Genomic DNA, 18,493 nt, shown 5'->3' on the forward strand with positions numbered 1-18,493 from the left:
TTTAATATATACCAGTAAGAATGCTGAAGACATCTTTCATTTGGGAAGGTGCAACTCTTTTGAAAACACCAAGATATTTACAAAGGAGACCCCACAGTTTAAAAGGTATAAGGACTCTTTAATCTTCCTTTCCAAGATTTTGCTTTGGTGTTTGCTGGTTTCAGTGTTTCTGCAAATACTAAACTTTTATGGAATTTTTAAATTCTTAAGAGCTTCTGGGTGTGGGAGAAATGCCTTGGCTTGCGGAGGCACTGTGTTGTGGTTTTTTTTTTCATGCTATGCTTTTCGTCCGTGAGGATTGCTGATGGTGCTGTGTTGTAGGTGCTCTCTTTTGGTTGGTGCTTGAACAAGTCTTACTGAGCCTAAAAAAACAAACAAACAAAAAAAAAACAGGTGGGGGGGACTTTTTTAAGTTTGGGGGCTAGTACATTCCAACCAACAAAGGAAACCAATAGGAATGCTGTGCTCCAAGCCATGCAGTTAACAAGCAGTATCCACATGAATCTTCCTCAGACTGTTCAGTTCCTTACTCTACCCAATTTCATACATCTACATTGTTTTCTCATTCTACCTGACATAGCTGAGGCATAACCGATCGCCCACTCCCAATTTCTGGCAGACAGCATGAGATGGATCACTCATTAATTGCCCTGTTCTGTGAATTTCCTCTGAAATATCTGGCAAGACTGCTGTTCGAAGACAGGACGCTGGGCTAGATGGTGTCTTATGCACACTGAGTGGTGTAACAAGTCATGCAGATTTCAAGTGCAGATAAATTTCTAATTTTTGAAGTAATTGTTACATATGCATTGTAATTGTACATGGAATTCACAGGTGCTGCACATCTTAAATACACTTAACAAATACTCATGAACCAAACTTCATGACAGCTCTCTTACATAGTATTAGGCCCAGTCAGGAGTCTTCGGCTCCTACATCCATACTCAGTCCCATACATCTTATTGCCGGCCTAGATCATTTATTTTTTTCAGCTTTTCCATTACCCCTCAATGAAGTTCTCTCTTGTTGCTTTGGTCACTATTGATGATTTCTTGTTTGCTCCACCCTACCCTGCATGGGGGCTTTTGGAGGTGGTACTCCAGAAGCTGAATGGAAGAAAGCTGAACGAGGGGTGAAGAAAAGAAGCAAGAGGAAGGACAGTGAGTAAATGGGGAAAAAAAGGGAAGGTCTTCCATGGAACTGACTAGCATCCTAGCAGCCCACAATGAGGCCACATCTTCACTCCATGGAAGATCGATGCTGCTGTGATAGATCTTCCGGAGTTTGATTTAGCAAGTCTAGTTAAGACTTGCTAAATCAAACTCAGAGGGCACCCCCTGCTGACATCTGGTACTCCTGCTCTTGCCAGGAGTAAGGGAAGCTGATGTAGTAGGAGTTGCGTACCTTAAGCCAACCTGCTGGGTCTAGTGTAGGCCTGGCCTGAATGTACTTGGGCTCAAATCCCTCCTCCTGAAAGGATGTGATGAGTTTGGTGCCATAGGGTCAGGAAGGAATTCTTCCTTTCAGATTTCATCTATATTAGACTTATGTTAATTGATGGCTAGTTCACTCAGTATTAGCCAACTTCTTTGTACACGCTCATCAGCATCTACACAAATACGTGTGATTTATCCTGGGCTCAGCCAACTGGCAAATGGAATTGTGCATACAAACATATTAACCCCCGTGAATTGACAATCACCCGACTCAAGTACAAACAAAGAGCTAGGCAGCAGAGTGACTGCATTATCACCATTGCTCCCTTGTGGCGGAGTAGTCCCTATGGCAGCTAGTTTCCCTCCACCCACCTCTTCTATTACTGGGTCAAAGGTCTGTGTTGGTTCTAGCCCTCCATTATATCACCTCATGAGTCGTGTATTTCCCTGAGCATGAATGGTCATTTGCATCCACTGCCTCTTTTGCACACCTGTACTTGGAGTGGTTATTGGGCAGCTGCCTGGCTTGTTATTGACTTCATTAGCTCTCAGCAATACCTAGCATCCTTTAGCAGCTGTACCTCCGCTTTGTCACACTTGTTGCCTCTGAGTCACTGTCTAGGCTGGTTTCTGACGGCGGTGACTGGATCTGACTCAGCTTCTCTTGCATATTATTTATGTCTCCATGGAGGCCCCATGCATCATACAGCTCAGTTAACTTGGAGTTTTCAGGCACTGGCACTGAATCTGGGTTTTCTGAGCTACAGTACAATTTCTGCAAACAAATAAAAAATAAAAATTGACGTAACCCAGGAAGGCAGGATTAAAACATAGGTGTACGACCAGGCCCTTTGGTATTAATCCCTCATGCTGGGAAATGATCTCAATCAGGATCTCCTTCTATTTGGCCTCACCAGTGTGTCTAGATGGGAAACTACTAACGAAATGCAGGTGATTTGCATTTCTATGATTATTTTCTTTCTTTCAAAGAAATCCCTGCTGTTGGAGTTCTGCTCCCAGCTGTAGAGATCCAAGAATCTATGGAGCCACCCCTGTAGCTCAGACCATGTATCCACTTGCCACGTTGGAAATCGATCTTCTGGTGTTTGATTTAGTGGGTCCAATAAAGACCTGCTAAAATGAACACTGAGGATGGTCCTGGCAGTCACGAGGAGTAAGGGAAGCCAACAGGAGCATTTGCTCCCGTCGGACTCTCTGTGTTAAGACGGTGCCAAACTCGGCTTAAGGTAAACTGACTCCCGCAACATATTTTACATAGCTGGAGTTCTGGTCATTAACTCGACCTTCTAGGTCTAGTGTACACCTGGCCTAGCTGACTAGAAGCCAAGTTGTGTGTCTGACTCACTGCTCTGTCACTAAACCTCATCCAAACACACAGTTAGGACACCATGGACCCTATTTTAAAACCAGAAATCTCTCTCTTTATATAAAAAAAAGTTTTTCCTGACACATGACATAATGACATTAGGCTCTCCAGCCACAAAAGCACCAGAAAGAGGGGGGGTTGGCGAGTGTAGTGAGCAAAGGGCGCATCCCCCCTAGTATATTCTGAGAATTCCACTCATAGAATCATAGAATACAAGAACTGGAAGGGACCTTGAGAGGTCATCAAGTCCAGTCCCCTGCCCTCATGGCAGGACCAAGCACCGTCTAAACCATCCTGACAGGTGTCTGTCAAACCTGCTCTTAAATATCTCTAGTGATGGAGATTCCACAACCACCCTAGGCAATTTATTCCAATGTCTAATCACCCTGACAGTTAGGAAGTTTTTTCTAATGTCCACCCTAAACCTCCCTTGCTGCAATTTAAGCCCATTGCTTCTAGTCCAATCTTCAGAGGCCAAAGAACAATTTTTCTCCTTCCTCCTTTTAGATACTCGGAACCTTTATCATGTCCTCTCACAGTCTTCTTTTTCTAAGCTTAAACGAGCCCGATTCTTTCAGTCTTCCCTCATAGCTCATGTTTTTTAGGCCTTTAGTAATTTTTGTTGCTCTCCTCTGGACCTTCTCCAATTTTTCTACATCTTTCTTGAAATGTGGTGCAAAGAACTGGACACAATACTCCAATTGAGGCCTAATCAGTGCGGAGTAGAATGGAAGAATGACTTCTTGTGTCTTGCTCACAACACTCCTCTTAGTACATTCCAGAATGATGTTTGCCTTTTTTTGCAAGTGTGTCACACTATTGACTTATATTTAGCTTGTGGTCCACTCTGACCCCTAGATCTCTTTCTGCAGTACTCCTTCCTAGACAATCACTTCCCATTCTGTATGTGTGAAACGGATTATTCTTTCCTAAGTGGAGTATTTTGTATTTGTGCTTATTAAACTTCATCCAATTTACCTCAGACCATTTCTCCAGTTTGTCCAGATCATTTTGAATTTTGACCCTGTTTTCCAAAGCACTTGCAACTCCTCCTAGCTTGGTGGTATCAGCAAACTTAATATTTCTACTTTCTGCCATCATCTAAATCGTTGATGAAGATATTGAACAGAACCGGTCCCAAAACAGACTGTTGTGGAACCCCACTTGTTATGCCCTTCCAGCATGACTGTGAACCGTTAATAACTACTCTCAGAAAATGGTTATCCAGTCAGTTATGCACCCACCTTATAATAGCCCCACCTAGGCTACATTTCCCTAGTTAATTGATAAGATGGTCATGCGAGACCCTATCAAATGCTTTACTAAATCTAGGTATACCATGTGCACCGCTTCTCCAGATTGGTTTGACGTGATTTGTTCTTTACAAATCCATGCTGGCTGTCACCTATCAACTTCTTATCTTCCAGATGTGTGCAGATTAATTCCTTAATTCCCGACTCCATTATCTTCCCTGGCACAGAAGTTAATCTGATTGGTCTGTAGTTTTCTGGGTTGTTCTTATTTCCCTTTTTATAGATGGGCACTATATTTGCCTTTTTCCAGTTTTCTGGTATCTCTCCTGACTTCCATGACTTTTCCAAGACGATTGCTAGAGGCTCCAATACCTCCTCTATCAGCTCCTTGAGAATTCTAGGATGTATCTCATCAGGCCCTGGTGACTTGAAGACATCTGGCTCATGGAAGGAAGACCTACAGGCACTGAACTGCTCACTGCATCCTCTGGGCCAAACCCATCTGCTGTTTAAACAGAGGCAATTCTATATGCATCCGTGCCCCTCACCTAAACCAATGCAGTGAAATCAGTGCAGCTTGGATCCCTCCCTGGACCAGCTGCCTTGGGATTTGACTGGTCCTGGATGAGGATTTTTGCTGGCCCAGGGGAGGTCCTATTTGGGCCCCCTGCTACCGCTCCCCCCCGGACCAGCTGTCAGTCTCCTGGTCTGCTCCCCCCGTGCTGCGGCCTTGCTTCCCTGCCGGTTCTCCCACCCGCTACTCCAGGCAGCCCAGCTCCATGAAGCCCCTGGCCTGGCTGGGGTGCGCTGGGCTTCTGGTCCCACTGGATTGTACCTAGCACACTGGGGAGCCCGGCTGTGGGGAGCCAGGCTGCCCAGCTGGGGGGGAGGCTCTCAACCACCAGCCTTCCACCGGGACACACTGGTCCTGGAACATCCATGAGCCTGTGGGACCATGGATGTTGCTGGACCAAGGAATCCTGGTTAACCGAGGTTCAACCTGTGTGTTCATTTTTTGACTGCCACAGGGTTTCACTGTGCGTTTGTGATATCGTCTGTAGGCAGAGAAGCTTTGCTGGTTGACTAGCCTGGACTATCTCCACTCCTGTTCCTTCCTTCGGTTTTGTACTTCTAGAAAAACCTTTCAGAAGTAAATGGAGATCAAACGAATAGAATTTGACAGTGTCATGGCTCCTTCCCCACTCTGGCATGATAAATGCAGAAGTGGGGGCCAGCAAGTGTACCCCAAAGCCTTATCTACCAGGCTTTAGTCTAAAACTTCCCCCAAGATCTTAAAAACCTAGATCTTGGGAATAAAACTTCCGCTGCCACCACCCAAATGTTGATAAAGAAGTCAGGGGAAAGATCATTTGGGAAATCTTACCCCTAAAATAAAATCAAGGCACACAATTAACCACTGCTAGGTTAATAAAAAGAAAAGAAAGAACTTTTATTATTACAACAAGATTCCTGTTGCAAACATAATGACTAGATAGGGAGGTAACAAAATATACTCATGGAGAAACTCCATGGGCCTAGAACTTAGTTACAAGAAAAAGCCAAAACATCTTTTAAGCAGTGCCAGATCTCAGATCCCATATCCAATCTATAAAACAATAAAACCTAACGAAACTACCTAAACTTTACCCTACTTACAGAAAATGAAGAATGGTGTCTTGGAGAGAGAGAGACATGCTTGTCCCTCTCTGTAGCTGCAGAGAACTCTTCCAGAGAGACAAAAGGACAAAGGAAAAACCCAAATTCCTTTGTCCCAGGTTGAAACTCCCTCCTACATTCCTACTGGTCACTCCACCTGGCTAGGTGTAGTTAACCCCTTAATCCCCAGGCTGCTGGCTAACCCTCATAATCATGACAGACAGAAATGCTGTGTAGAAGGGACAATTCTTACTTGTTTAAGAGGGCGTGGAACCCCAGCACGTGACAAGCCTTGGACCATCACAGAATTCCACGACAGGCACATGACAGCAACACTGCAAATGTTCATGCCATTTGGCCTCTTTCTTAAAGCCACAGTTCTTGGAGGCAAGTGCTAATGAGAATTTTGCCCTACGGTGTGGACGCAATAAAAATTTGTAGTCCTCAGGGTCCTTCCACGTTGCATGAGCAAAACCAAACTGAAAATGCACTTGAATCCTGCATTTGGATCCACATAACCAGATCCTGTGAACGGGAGGGATACCAACTGCACCACCCGAACCTGAGCAGCCTTTGCACCAAGATTTGGATACTAAAATAACCCAGGGGGGTGTGGTTAAAAGGACCGTTCACATTTGGTTGATATGGGGTGAGAGGTGCTGAATTGAAAATTCTTGGTGAGCTCCCCTGTCAGATAAGACGTTTAAGGAGGGCTGAAATTGCAGACTGTGGCGATTCCTACTACATCAGGAAGGAGAAACTTGTTGTTTGCCCTTAAGAAAACTAATGATTAAGGCTGGTTGGCAGTGCTGCTCATCTCCCTGATGTGGTAAACTTCATAAAGACTTCACATTAATATGCTGGCAATTTCAAGCCCTGGCTAATTGCAGCGTTGGTGCCGTACATTTACACGTTCCTGGCTGAACTGCGAGGTGTTTCCGAATCATCTCTTTATGGCTTGGAGGGTGCATGTCACTGTTCTACTCCGCAGCCTGTTGTTTATGGTTTAGAAGGGCTTTGAAGCCTACTGCTTTCTTCACACAAAAGACAAAGATGTTTATTTTCGCTCGTTGGCTTGCAGAACAATAAGCATTTGTCATCCGTTATATAATGTCTCATCTGTCTTTTTTTTTTTCTGTCACTCCTTCTAGAAACCAGCTAGTCTTACTATACACTATGTGGGAGACTGCTGTTCTTCTATAGATTTATATTTCATACTCCTCCCCGCTGTAACTTAGTGCCTGTAACAGGGTGTTAAGCAGCACAAGCAGCCTCAGTGGTATAGGGCTTTGTTCTCTTGTTTTCTCCCCAGGAGGAGAGGAGGCAGTGGAGCATCTTGGCTTTGTAGGGTTTTTTTTCTTTGATCTTGATTTGTTTTCTTGCTGCTCTTTGCTAGAGAAATCAGCCGGAGACATGCCAGGCGCACTTGGAGCGGAGAGGTTGTGAGACCTGTGGTGCTCTGTGTTTCCGGCGGGAACTCCTTTTGCCGTCCCTGAAAAAGTTCAGTTTCCCACACAAAGGAGCTTTACCTCGTCTTAAAGAAATTCCACTGTATCAGCAGAACCAAGTTATCTAAGGGGGGAGGGATAGGTCAGTGGTTTGAGCATTGGCCTGCTAAACTCAGGGTTGTGAGTTCAATCCTTGAGGGGGGGGCTATTTAGGGATCTGGGACAAATCTGTCAGGGATGGTACTTGGTCCTGCTGTGAAGGTAGGGGACTGGACTCAATGACCTCTCAAAGTCCCTTCCAGCTCTATGAGATGGTATATCTCCATATATTATTATTATTAACTTGGCTTCATCCTTCAGCTTCTCAGTTTTTCAATATCCTGAATCTGGGCCCTTGAATACTTCATGTTTAATGCTCGTTACAAAGCTACTGTCTAGTGCTTTCTAAATAAATGTTGACTCCTTTCTAATTAGAAATAATCATTTAGTGTGGAGGTTGTCAATAGACCCACCATGGGCCAAATCTGGACCACCAGATGCTTTATAATGGACCTACGCATCTTTTTTCCCCTTACTTGTTATTATTTTTCTCTAGGTTTTGGACCTTGAATAGACCTTGACCAAGAAATTTGGACCTTGACAAAAATAATTTACTATCCCTGATTTAGAGCCACCAACATAAAACAATTTCCATGGAGATTTAAACACACAAAAAAATCTGCCTGGTTACACCCTTAGTTCTGAATGGAACTGAGCTTTACCTGTAGCGTCTATTGCTCTTTATCATGGCCCGACAGCAGGGAGCGAGGTTCTCTTTTGAGCATTAAGCAAACAATATTATGCTGAGCAAGTCGAACAAGAAGAAAGTCGTGTCGATGGCAGGCAGCCATTCATGAAGTGGGACTTTCTGGTTTAGTCTTGCTCTGACTGGTGAATGCGCAGATTAGAGCGTTTTAGCTTTATTGATAAATATTTGAAGGCACATGGCAGCACACTTTTTGGAGATCACTGCATCCTTATCCATATGCAGACTTCACAGCCGTGTAGGGCACCCAAAAATTTGGGCCACCACTGGGTCTTAATATCCCGTTCCCCCCCCCCACACACACCCCTCTTCTTATCCCTAGTCTGTGGCTTCACTTCCTCAGGAGTGGATCTGCTTAACTTAAAAGTGGAAAAGCCGGCCAGCCCAATTAGCAGGACCCTGAACCTGCGAAGGAGCCGTTGAAGCGGTAATGAAGCTATTAAACAGGCATTTGCCAACTGCAGGTATACATTGTCAGCGTCTGAATTTACTGGGTTAGGCGACAGGACTTTAGTTGAAATTTGCTTTAAAAATATTTTAATGGTGTGCTGCTGAATATTATTAAATCACATCTCTAAAAAATTATCCTGCCCCCTGTGACTGGCATCGGGCATAGGGGCATCAGTTTCCTAGTACACTAAAATTAATGGTTCCCAACTTTACAGCATCACACCCTCTTTTGGATTTTTGAGAAACCCTCATGCCCTCCTCCCTGTTCTCCCCCCCAAAAAAAAATTTCAGCAAAACTTGTTGACTCCCCTCCCCCAAAAAAGGGGGGGCCAAAAAACAGTCGCAGCCCCTTTAATTCCCAGGACCAGTGTACAAAAAAGGTGACGGTACTTCAGGGGAAAAGTTCTTGAGCCTTTAAAGGCGGCCATTTTGAAGTCTGACCAGGATGCTCCATCTTCCCCCCGACCCCAGCTAGCTGGAGCTGCATGCGTTCCGGCGGAAAACCAGAAAATACCGGACGTTTCACTTGGTATTTTCTGACTTTTTTTATGGGACGGACCGGGCTCTTTCTTGTGGGGGGGCTAGGTTGCTTCGTACCCCCCCTGGTATTTCTTCACACACCCCGGGGAGGCGCTCCCCCCCCCATTTGGGAACCTATGTGCTAAAAGGATTCTTCACCTTTTCTCTATGGCTGGGGTAGAAATCTCATTACTCTACCTTTCACACATGCGGACGTTGGTGAGAGACAGCGAGAGCCTTAAGAAATTATGAGCTAACTTTTACAGACACCTTATGTCCGAAATCTGGCTTTGATATGAATTAAGTTTTGTTTTGTTTTTTAAAGTAGGAGTTTTATATAGATCTTGCAGATTGATCTATTTTTCAAATCCTGGGGGAGTCTCACTGAAGATAGGAGGAACTCTCTGTTCTCATCAAAGGACAGCATCTGGCTACCTATCATTTTTGGTGGTAGACATGAGCATAGGCAGTAGATATGGGGTGGCCAACCTGCGGCTTGGCTCTTCAAAGAAAAAATTGTGGCTCCCGTACCCACGGCTGTTCTGCATTCCCCTGCTCGGACATTTTCTCCTTGTCTAGTCTAGGTGCGCCGATGGAAACCTGCTTGGGCCCCACGCGGCTGTTAGGGGCAGCGTTTATTTATTTATTTATTTATTTATTTTGCTCAACACCTTCTTTCCCTCTGCTCTTTGCGCTGTATCCACCACTATTTTGGCTCTTTGTCTGTAACGGGTTGGCCACTCCTGCAGTAGATAGTTCTTGTTCACCCTATCTACAGCTCTAACCTTTCTAGTCTTTCTAACCTAGGATAATACATAGGACAATTCTGCTGGAAAATCCTGGAAACAATTTTATAAGGTCAGACCTTTTGAGCAGTGAGAAGCAACTGGCTGATATATGAAGATACGTTGGGCAATAGCTGAATGACTGTCATTAAAAAGTGTAGCTGGAACAGGAAGGATTCAAAGGAATAATAGTACTTGGTGTAGGAAGAAAACCTCACTCAAATGAATGGGAATTGTGGAAGATCCCTGCCTGGTAATATTAAAAGATCCCTTTAAAGTTAGTAAGCAGGAAGAACCTGGTGTGGTTGCTGTCCATTTGTGGATCTTACCAGAAACTTGGCCATTTGGTTGCTCTTACTGTATTTGTACAGTTTGCACAGGGATCTTGCATCAAGCTCTGAGAAAAGAGAAACAAATTTCCACAGCACCCTAGAGGGAAGAATGAGTAAGAACATAAGAACCATAATAGGTCAGACCAATGGTTCATCCAGCCCTGTATCCTGTTGGCCAACAGTGGCCAACGCCAGATGCCCCAGAGGGAGGAAACACAACAGGTGATCCTCACATGATCCCTCTCCTATCACCCTTTTACAGACAAACAGAGGCCAGGGACACCATTCCTACCCATCCTGGCTAATAGCCATTGATGAACCTAATGTCCATGACTCTATCTAGCTCTTTTTTGAACCCTGTTAAAGTCCTGGCCTTTGCCACATCCTCTGGCAAGGAGTTCCACAGAGTGAAGGAGTCTTCTTGCAGGCAAATTTCCCCCTACCTGCTTTTTGCAATTGGGGGTTGGGGCAGGTAGTTGATTTCTGCTTCTCTCCTGTAACCAATTACATACTAAATTGGATGGGCCTTTTTTATTAAGCTTCCATTCTGCATAGATAGGCCCCGCTCCTAGGAATGTTGAATCATTCTGGAGTTCAGGGTGTCAGGCAGCTGGCTCAGCTTTGTTCTATAACCATCAGCCAGACAGTTAGCCCTTCTCATGAGACCCTTCCTGAAGTCAATGAAGGAAACTCTTGTAGGTGGTTTATGACCCTTAGAAAAGGGATGGTATTTTCAACCAGAAGCTCATCCAGTCACCATACACTGGGTTGCTTCTGATAATACCAGATGCTATTTGGCCATGGGATTAAATTCACCCAGGGTGTCACTTCACTGAGTTAAGTTGTATACCATTGGGATTACACCCAGAGGGCCTCCAGCTCCCTGCATGGTAAGAACTTGCTAATTCGATATCAGTTACAGGGCTATCCCTGATGAAACAGGACATCTTGATTGCATAGAATTTAGAATCCAAATGAGCTTTTGAATAAGTTCTGGGCAGTAAAGTAGACTTTAAAATACCACAATAATATCTAGCAGCTTCTCTAATGACTTGCAGGCATTTAACTAACTAACGCTCACACGTTGAGGACATGTTTTCACTGCAAAGTTGGCTGTGAAATAGCCACTATTTGTTTCCACCAAGGAGGTGTGGCACATCCCATGGTTCATTCTACTGTAATAAGCTAAGTTACTGTCTTCATTGGTTCTCAATGGATTATGGGTGAACTTCTCCATTCTGTTGGACAAGGGTGGGAAGGCCTTGGAGAACTATCAGCACTTGCGTGGCACTAATTGCATCCACACTACAGAGTGAATGCGTTAGCAGCTGGCGAGTTGTAACAACTTCAGCTGCATTGTTATCCCCTGACGGGCCAGCCAATCAAAGTTAACCGCTTCCCTAAACTGGAATGAAGGGGTGGTTTGGTTTTTTTTTTGCACATGGATGGGACTCAAATTGGAGATACCCCTTAAGATAAGTGCTCACAGATGCATCCAGGAGATTGGCTCGGATCAATTTATTTTCAGGTGTCCACTAACTTGGAAAGCCTCCATTTTTGGATGTTCGGCTTGGGAAGCCAGTGCCCTGATTTTCAGAGGTCTAAGTACCTACAGCTCCCAAGCAGAGGTAATTGTGGGTGCTTGGCATGCCAGGCTCCATGTTGGCATGCCATGAAATATGATTGTCCAAATGTACAGAGCTAATCTGTGGCAGAGTCCGGTCCTGACCCAGTTTTTATTCTCAGTCCTTTGTGTAATCCCCTACCCCAATCTTCTTTGTCAATGATTGCTAGTACAGGTTGAACTTCCCTACTCCGGCACCCTCAGGACCTGACCAGTGTTGAAATAGACAATTTGCCAAACCATAGGAGGTCAATATTGTGTAGCAGTATTACCAACCCTTCCACTGCTTACTGGGCTCTTAGAAGACATTTAGGGGTAAATTAGAGCTAAAGAACAGCACAGAACCCTGAGAGCCAGGATTGGTGGCTGTAAACAAACTTCATGAGACCAGGGGAAACGTGGCCACACCCATCATAAGTAGACATCCAGCTAACTAAAATCATGCCGGATCATGGATGTTGCTGGACCAAAGAGTGCCGGACTAGGGACATCCCTATGCCTGACTAGAGAGGTTCAACTTGTAGTGTTGCATTATCATGGCTAGTGGGAGAGGATTATCTTACTTCTTCCAGTGTTTGAGCTCCCAGGATTTGCAGTAAAGCTGAAGAAACATATTGATGTGATCCCCAAGAATGGTCAAGTTCTTCTTGGTGTACTTCAGTTTTTTGTCCTTGGGAAGTTCTTTGGGCAAATCCAGTTTCCGAAGAGATTTCTTAAAGGGTCTCAGAAACTCCTTGCACTGTAAAGACAAAAAGCCCAGTGAGGGAGAAGGCTGGGTGCTTGCTCTAAAAGTACGTAATCAGCCAATTCACATCTCTTTCTGAATACAGAGTTGGTCCTATGTTATGCTGAAAAAAATGTCCAATGTGCTTGGTATTTAACAAGTGTAATTTATAGTTTGTCGTCTTCAGAAACCATTGTAGCGGTGCTGTTTGAGCCCTGTAGACCTGGTGCATTCTCCGCATGGCAGTCCAAATGTCAATTGTTAGAAGTGTGCTGCCTAGGAGTTGTAAGGGGAAGTATTTGAGGACTTGCTAAGGATGGGGGATTCTCTTTTGACATAAGGTAGAAATGTGAATTCTGTATATTGAAATTTACAAGATGCCTCATTCTGCAATAAGGGGAGAAGAAAGGGCATTTTATAACATTCTCATATACCTTGGCCCAAATTCACCATATTTTATGCATAGTTTGCAGAAGGTCTCATTAAGTATGTGTTTGTATCAGAGTTAGCATACAGGCGTTATTGCCTGGAATAAACTCTCTTCTCTTAGCTCTTATCTGTACACACCATTTGTTTCCAAACCTCTATCTTTCCTCCTACAGAAGGGGGAAAGCTGCACAGCTGTTTTAATAGTCCTGAGCTACAAAGCAGTATTGTCTCTTCCCGCTTCCTGCCCAGTAGGTAGGGAAAAGGTTATTTCTGATTATAATTTGACTGTTAAGTATGGCGTTTTCTACTTAATTTTTTTTCTCCACCAAAGTCCCTTTAAAAAGGGAACTATGTGACTCATTAAAATACTGTAATAAGCTTTCTAGGGAAGGAACCGTTTATTGTTTTTGTACAGCACCTAACGTAAAGGGTTCCTAGTCTATAATTTAGACTCTGAGGTGCGACCCCACTGACAAATATTAACATAGACGAAAGCACAAGTTACCCACTGTGGTGAAATTAACCTGTTCAATCCAGCTAAGGCTTGCTGAGTGCAGGCTCTGGATTAGCCAGACGGTGTTGCTTGTACATCCACTTACATGTCATGCATCAGTGTTCTCAACAGGTAAATCAGGTTAAGGCAAAATGAGTCTGTCACTGAACTTCTCCCTAGAGAAAAATGTCTCCTGTGTTGTGCAAACAGAAGCTGTTGAGTTCTTCCTGTTGGTAATAATCATCCAAATCCTCATAAATGTCGCTCAAAATGGAAGAGACGCCAATTTTAAAATGAACTCTCGCATCGGTGGGCTAACTTGAGGTAGAAAATATCACAAGTTATCTAGAATTCTGGGTTCCCATTTTAATTTTTGTTTTTAGGATGACCAGCTTTGAGACCCATTGGCCTGGCTTTCCTCAACAGCTCCAGTTGAAACGAAGTGGGAGCTAGTGGTGCTCAGCACCTAGAGAGAGGGGAATCCAGGCCTAGGTTTCTAATGCTGAGTAACCAAAAAGGTGAGTCAAGCAAAACCAGTGGCTACTTTGGAAAATAAGTCAAAGCAACTGGTCCAGGACCACACATGAGTCCTGGTCAGAAGCAGAATTAGAACATTCGTCAAAAGCTCTGTTATGTACTAAACGATATGTTATGCAAGTCTTGGAAAAAGTTAATGAAATGAGAAAATCTTCTGCACAAAGAAGGGAGTTTGCAGAGAATTAAGTGTTTCGCCAGGGGGTTTTCATGCCTTCTCCGTCAAAGCTTTTGCACGAGAAAAGGAAGAGAGATTGGTCATTCATGCTTCTGCTGCTAGTGGTCACTTAATAACTCACAATTTTAAAGGTGTCTTGATCGAGGCCGTCAGTGTAACGGATGAGCACCTGTCCGGCGGGTATGGTACTTGAAGTCTTTTTCAAAGGGGCTGCCTCCCCCACTTGGCTGAGCAAATGCTCGTTCTCGATCTACAAAGTTATCAAGTTAGTAGGTACATCTTTTGATCTACACAAATCTTGTGTTCCATTGCTAAGTGCTGCATAGGACAAACATTATCCCATGGGTTAGAGTTTGGACAATGGACACAATTTGAGCACTGTCCAAAGCGTTTAAGATGAGAAATTCAAAGTTACCTAAAGGAGTTTGGTGCCCAGCTCCCACTGAAAGCCAATGGGAGTTGGGTGCCAAACTTCCTGAAGTGCCTTTGAACATCCAAGCCTCAGTACATTCCAAAGGAAATTTTGTAAATATCACTTGCCTCTAATGACACTAACCAGGTAGGAGTTGGAATTTATCACTGATAACTGAAACAATAAATGCTTTGTGATAAGTCTTGTTCCAAGGTCAGCTAAAACTTGCATTAGCTTTAATGAGATCAAGATTTGACCTGCTGTGCTTAACATCAGCTAGTTTTAACAATGCTGAGCAAGTGAAATGTAGTTCTCCCTGGACTGCGTGCAAACTCCCTTTTCTGTCACTTGGAAAACAGAGGTGAATCATTTATTTGTATCATCTCTTGGGAAGAGCATCATGAAACAATAGACCAGGGCTACTCAACACGTGGCCCGCAGCCTGTTGGTATGCGGCCGGCGGTGTAGTTTATGCAGGGCTGAACACATTGCTTGTGGATGGGATCCTTTGAACATGGCCTCCACTGGGAACATGCTCCACAATGGCGAGTCAATATAATGGTTTTCTATTGAAATGTGTTTTAGTAGTTCAATTCCTGGACTGTCATTGCTCATTAAAAGTGCTGTCATATGGGTGGAAACCGGATAAATATTGCATTATATTGATATCATCAGAACTGACTTAAATGGGGCCTGCGAGTTGTGTAGTCTTGCCTTAGTCTTTGTATTCATGCCCATCAGTGTGAAAAAAGCTATTTGCATATATTTGCATGTGTATTTGCATGTATATGCAACCACACTTAAGTTGCAGCCCTCAGCATATGCTGTGAGTATCATTGTGGCTCCCTCGGCTTCCAAAGTTGAGTAGCCCTGCAATAGACTATGGGTACGCCTACACTGCACGGCTATCTCGGGATGTATCCTGAAATAGTCTACGCAAGCCATCCGTTATTTCGAAATATTTTTCAAAATAACGGGTGCGTTATTTTGCCGTTGCGATAAACCTCATTGCACGAGGGATAAGCGATGGCTCAAAATAACGTGTTATTTTGAAATTTGGTGCGGTGTAGGCTTGCCAAATTTCCAAATAAGCTATTTCAAAATAGTTTTGAAATAAGATACACAATTTGCGTAGTGCACATTTTGCGTATCTTATTTTGAGTTTAGGGTGCTGTGTTGATGCACCCTCTGTCTTTCCATTGGTTTAAAAATCAAAATTGCTTGTAAAAGTGTTTAGCAAGAGGAGTTCCGTTCCCTACTGTATGCTTTGGTCTTGTGCGGTACTTCAGAAAAACTATCTCAGGGTGCCAAGTATCAGAGGGGTCGCCGTGTTAGTCTGAATCTGCAAAAGCGGCGAGGACTCAGGGTGCGTCTACACTGCTGGGCTTAACTCGAAATAAATTCAGTCAAATTGAGCTACCTCAATTGCATATCTTATTTCTAAATAGCTTATTTCAAAACAAGGAGCATCTACACAGCACTTATTTTAAAATAGAGCACTTGTCCTCCGACTTCCCTTATGCCTCATACAATGAGGGTTACAGGCATCGGAGTAAGACGTCCTCCAGCTTGACAGTATTTTGACACTATTTTGAAATAACTTCCTGCTGTGTAGACACAGACTAAGTCCTAGTTATTTTGAAATAGTGTGGCAGTGTAGACGTACCCCCAGATTACACTGCAAAGCTAAAAGGTGGGCATTGGCCACACTGTTTATTTTCCATCTTCTTTCTAGAATTAGCTTATGCTTTATCCTCCCCTTCCCTCCTCTTATTGGTGCTACTCTTCCCTTAACCCACCCTCCCCTTTCCTGCATACCTGACTGGCTGTGCCATACCAGGCTTGGCACTTCCATTCTCCCATGCTCATCTTCTCTCTAGTCTGCCCTTCTTCTGGGTCCACTTTCTCCACTTGGCAAAGCCCATTTCCTCCACTCTCAGGGACCTCCATTCTGGCAAGGGGGGAAGGAAAAGTCACTGTGTGGCCAGCAGCCCAGCATGGAGGCATTTGAATCCAAACTTGCTTGTGTGACATCATCTCTGAGGCACGCTGGTTCTGAGTTCTACAGCTACATGAAGCCGGGATGGTTACCTAAGAAAGAGCAGCTAATCTGTTAGCACAGGGTCCTAATGGGCAGATTTCTTCCATCAGACTCTAGACCAGTAGCATCCCTGGCATCAAGTCATGAGCTATATTTAAAAATGGAGTTGAGCTCCAGCCAACCAGGCAGCAAATGGTGAATTTATAGCTACTGGTGTTTAAGATGTTCAGCAATTAGGTCCGTTGGATGAGGATGGAGCAACACTTCCTTTAGGACATTTGTAGTGGTGGGACCCTACTAAATTCTTCAGTATTCCTGAATTCCTAGGCAGAGGCACTGAGCCACCGAAAGGCCCCCTTTCTCATGTAGCCCTCCCCACAATTGTCCACACTGCTCTGGATTATTTTAAGGTGGGATCTGTCCCTAAAGATGGCCTAGGACAGAGGTGGACAACCGGCGGCCCCGTGGGGTTCTGTGTGGCCCAGGAGACATTTTCTTTACCATTGCCAGGCCAAAGTTGCCAGATTCCGCTGATTTTCCATCTGCCTAGTTTTTTCCTACCAGCATTAGTGAAGTGAGGTGCGTGTTGATTGCACCCAGCACTGACGATGAGAGCCAGGCGCTTCCTCTGGTTCAATTCAGAGTTCTGCCATGGTTCAATCAGTGCCCCCCTGCAAATTCATACAATCATAGAACGCTAAAACTGGAAGGGAGCTCGAGAGGTCATCGAGTCCTGTCCCTGGCTCTCACGGCAGGACCAAGCACCATCTAGACCATCCTTGATGGATGTCTATCCAGCCAGTTCCTAAATACCTCCAGTGATGGAGATTCCACAACCTCCCTAGGCAACTGATTCCAATGTTTCATCACCTTGACCGTTGGGAAGTTTTTCCTAATGTCCAACCTAAACCTCTCTTGCTGGAGTTTAAGCCCCAAATTCTAGGTAGACAAGCACAATCACAAAACTACTCTATCCTAGAAGACCATCTTAGTTATAACAGTCTTGGGGCCCACTGAGATAAAGGAGGACCACTCACGTGGCTCACTCCCTAGCACATCGCTGATCTAGGCCCTTCAGAATGCAAGCTTTTGTGGATTGGAGGAACTTCTACGAACCTAACACCTTGTTCCACATGTGACACTGGTTGGCTGTGGCTCTGGTCACGGCATTAGCTATAATGTTTATTGCCCTTCCTGCCAGCAAGTTCAGGGACTGCCTCTTTGACTGCAACTGCTAAGGGGTTGTTTGGGGATTTATTTGGATAGTTTTGCCTCCATGCACCAACCCAGCCTGGCTGTCCCATTGAGAAGCATCGTGCAATGTGACATAAGGCCTGGCTCCTGGCCAAAGAACTTGCAATCTAAATAAACGAGGCAGGTCAAGAGTGGGAGAAAGGAAATTGTACCCTCTCCATTTTACAGATGGAGATCACAGGCTCCACAATCATCGGACCACAATCACACAAGATGTCTGTGAAAGAGGTTCCTGTATTCCAGTCAAGAACCATCCCTGCAAAGCCACCTTTTTTCTTTCTCGTACCAGAATATCCTCTCTTCTGGTTTCTTTTTCCACGGTTGGGTTCAGCAAGGGCCGGTTGTGGCAAACTTCACGCACACTGGGAAGGTTGTCTGTTAAAGAGATTAAAGATTGAATGGATGGAATTCTTTGTCACCGTTCAGGGGTGTGAGACTTTGTAGAAAATTATAGGGTCTTGATTCTTAATAAAGTCCTGTCTGGGGTGACTGAACAACTAGAAAGATGTGGAGAAATTGGAGAAGGTCCAGAGAAGAGCAACAAGAATGATTAAAGGGCTAGAGAACATGGCCTGCGACGGAAGACTGAAAGAATTCGGCTTGTTTAGTATGGAAAGGAGAAAACTGAGAGGGGAGATGATAGCGGTTTTCAGGTATCTAAAAGGGTGTCACAGGGAGGAGGGAGAAAAATTGTTCTCCTTGGCCTCAGAGGATAGGACAAGAAGCAATGGGC

General features: G+C 44.4%; 1 protein-coding gene across 3 annotated transcripts; it reads right to left on the minus strand.

Moving 5' to 3' along the window:
• Positions 1–95: 95 nt before the first annotated feature.
• On the minus strand, positions 96–16,485 carry CHCT1 (CHD1 helical C-terminal domain containing 1). 3 transcript variants are annotated; one of them, XM_006138718.3, is made up of 6 exons: positions 16,284–16,475; positions 14,175–14,303; positions 12,259–12,434; positions 10,069–10,168; positions 2,018–2,211; positions 96–362 (listed from the first exon to the last, which is right to left on the minus strand). In XM_006138718.3, the coding sequence occupies exons 1-6, from the start codon at positions 16,470–16,472 to the stop codon at positions 272–274; spliced, it is 879 nt and encodes a 292-aa protein (XP_006138780.3). In that variant the 5' UTR covers positions 16,473–16,475; the 3' UTR covers positions 96–271. The 3 variants fall into 3 exon arrangements, with proteins under 3 accessions (XP_006138780.3, XP_025035078.2, XP_075760653.1); XM_025179293.2 differs by having other exon boundaries at positions 1,995–2,211; XM_075904538.1 differs by lacking the exon at positions 14,175–14,303 and having other exon boundaries at positions 16,284–16,485.
• Between the last annotated feature and the right edge of the window lie 2,008 nt (positions 16,486–18,493).

The sequence above is a fragment of the Pelodiscus sinensis genome, chromosome 21, assembly GCF_049634645.1.
Source record: "Pelodiscus sinensis isolate JC-2024 chromosome 21, ASM4963464v1, whole genome shotgun sequence".
In the NCBI taxonomy this organism is placed as follows: domain Eukaryota; kingdom Metazoa; phylum Chordata; order Testudines; family Trionychidae; genus Pelodiscus; species Pelodiscus sinensis.

Excerpts from the sequence above, each read along its gene's own strand:
- CHCT1 (XM_006138718.3), bottom strand. The coding sequence starts at position 16,472 with ATGCCTCCATGCTGGGCTGCTGGCCACACAGTGACTTTTCCTTCCCCC. Across the intron at positions 12,435-14,174 it reads ATCAAGACACCTTTAAAATT|TGCAAGGAGTTTCTGAGACC; the intron begins GTGAGTTATTAA and ends TTGTCTTTACAG. Across the intron at positions 2,212-10,068 it reads ACCAAATGGCCAAGTTTCTG|AAATTGTACTGTAGCTCAGA; the intron begins GTAAGATCCACA and ends ATTTGTTTGCAG.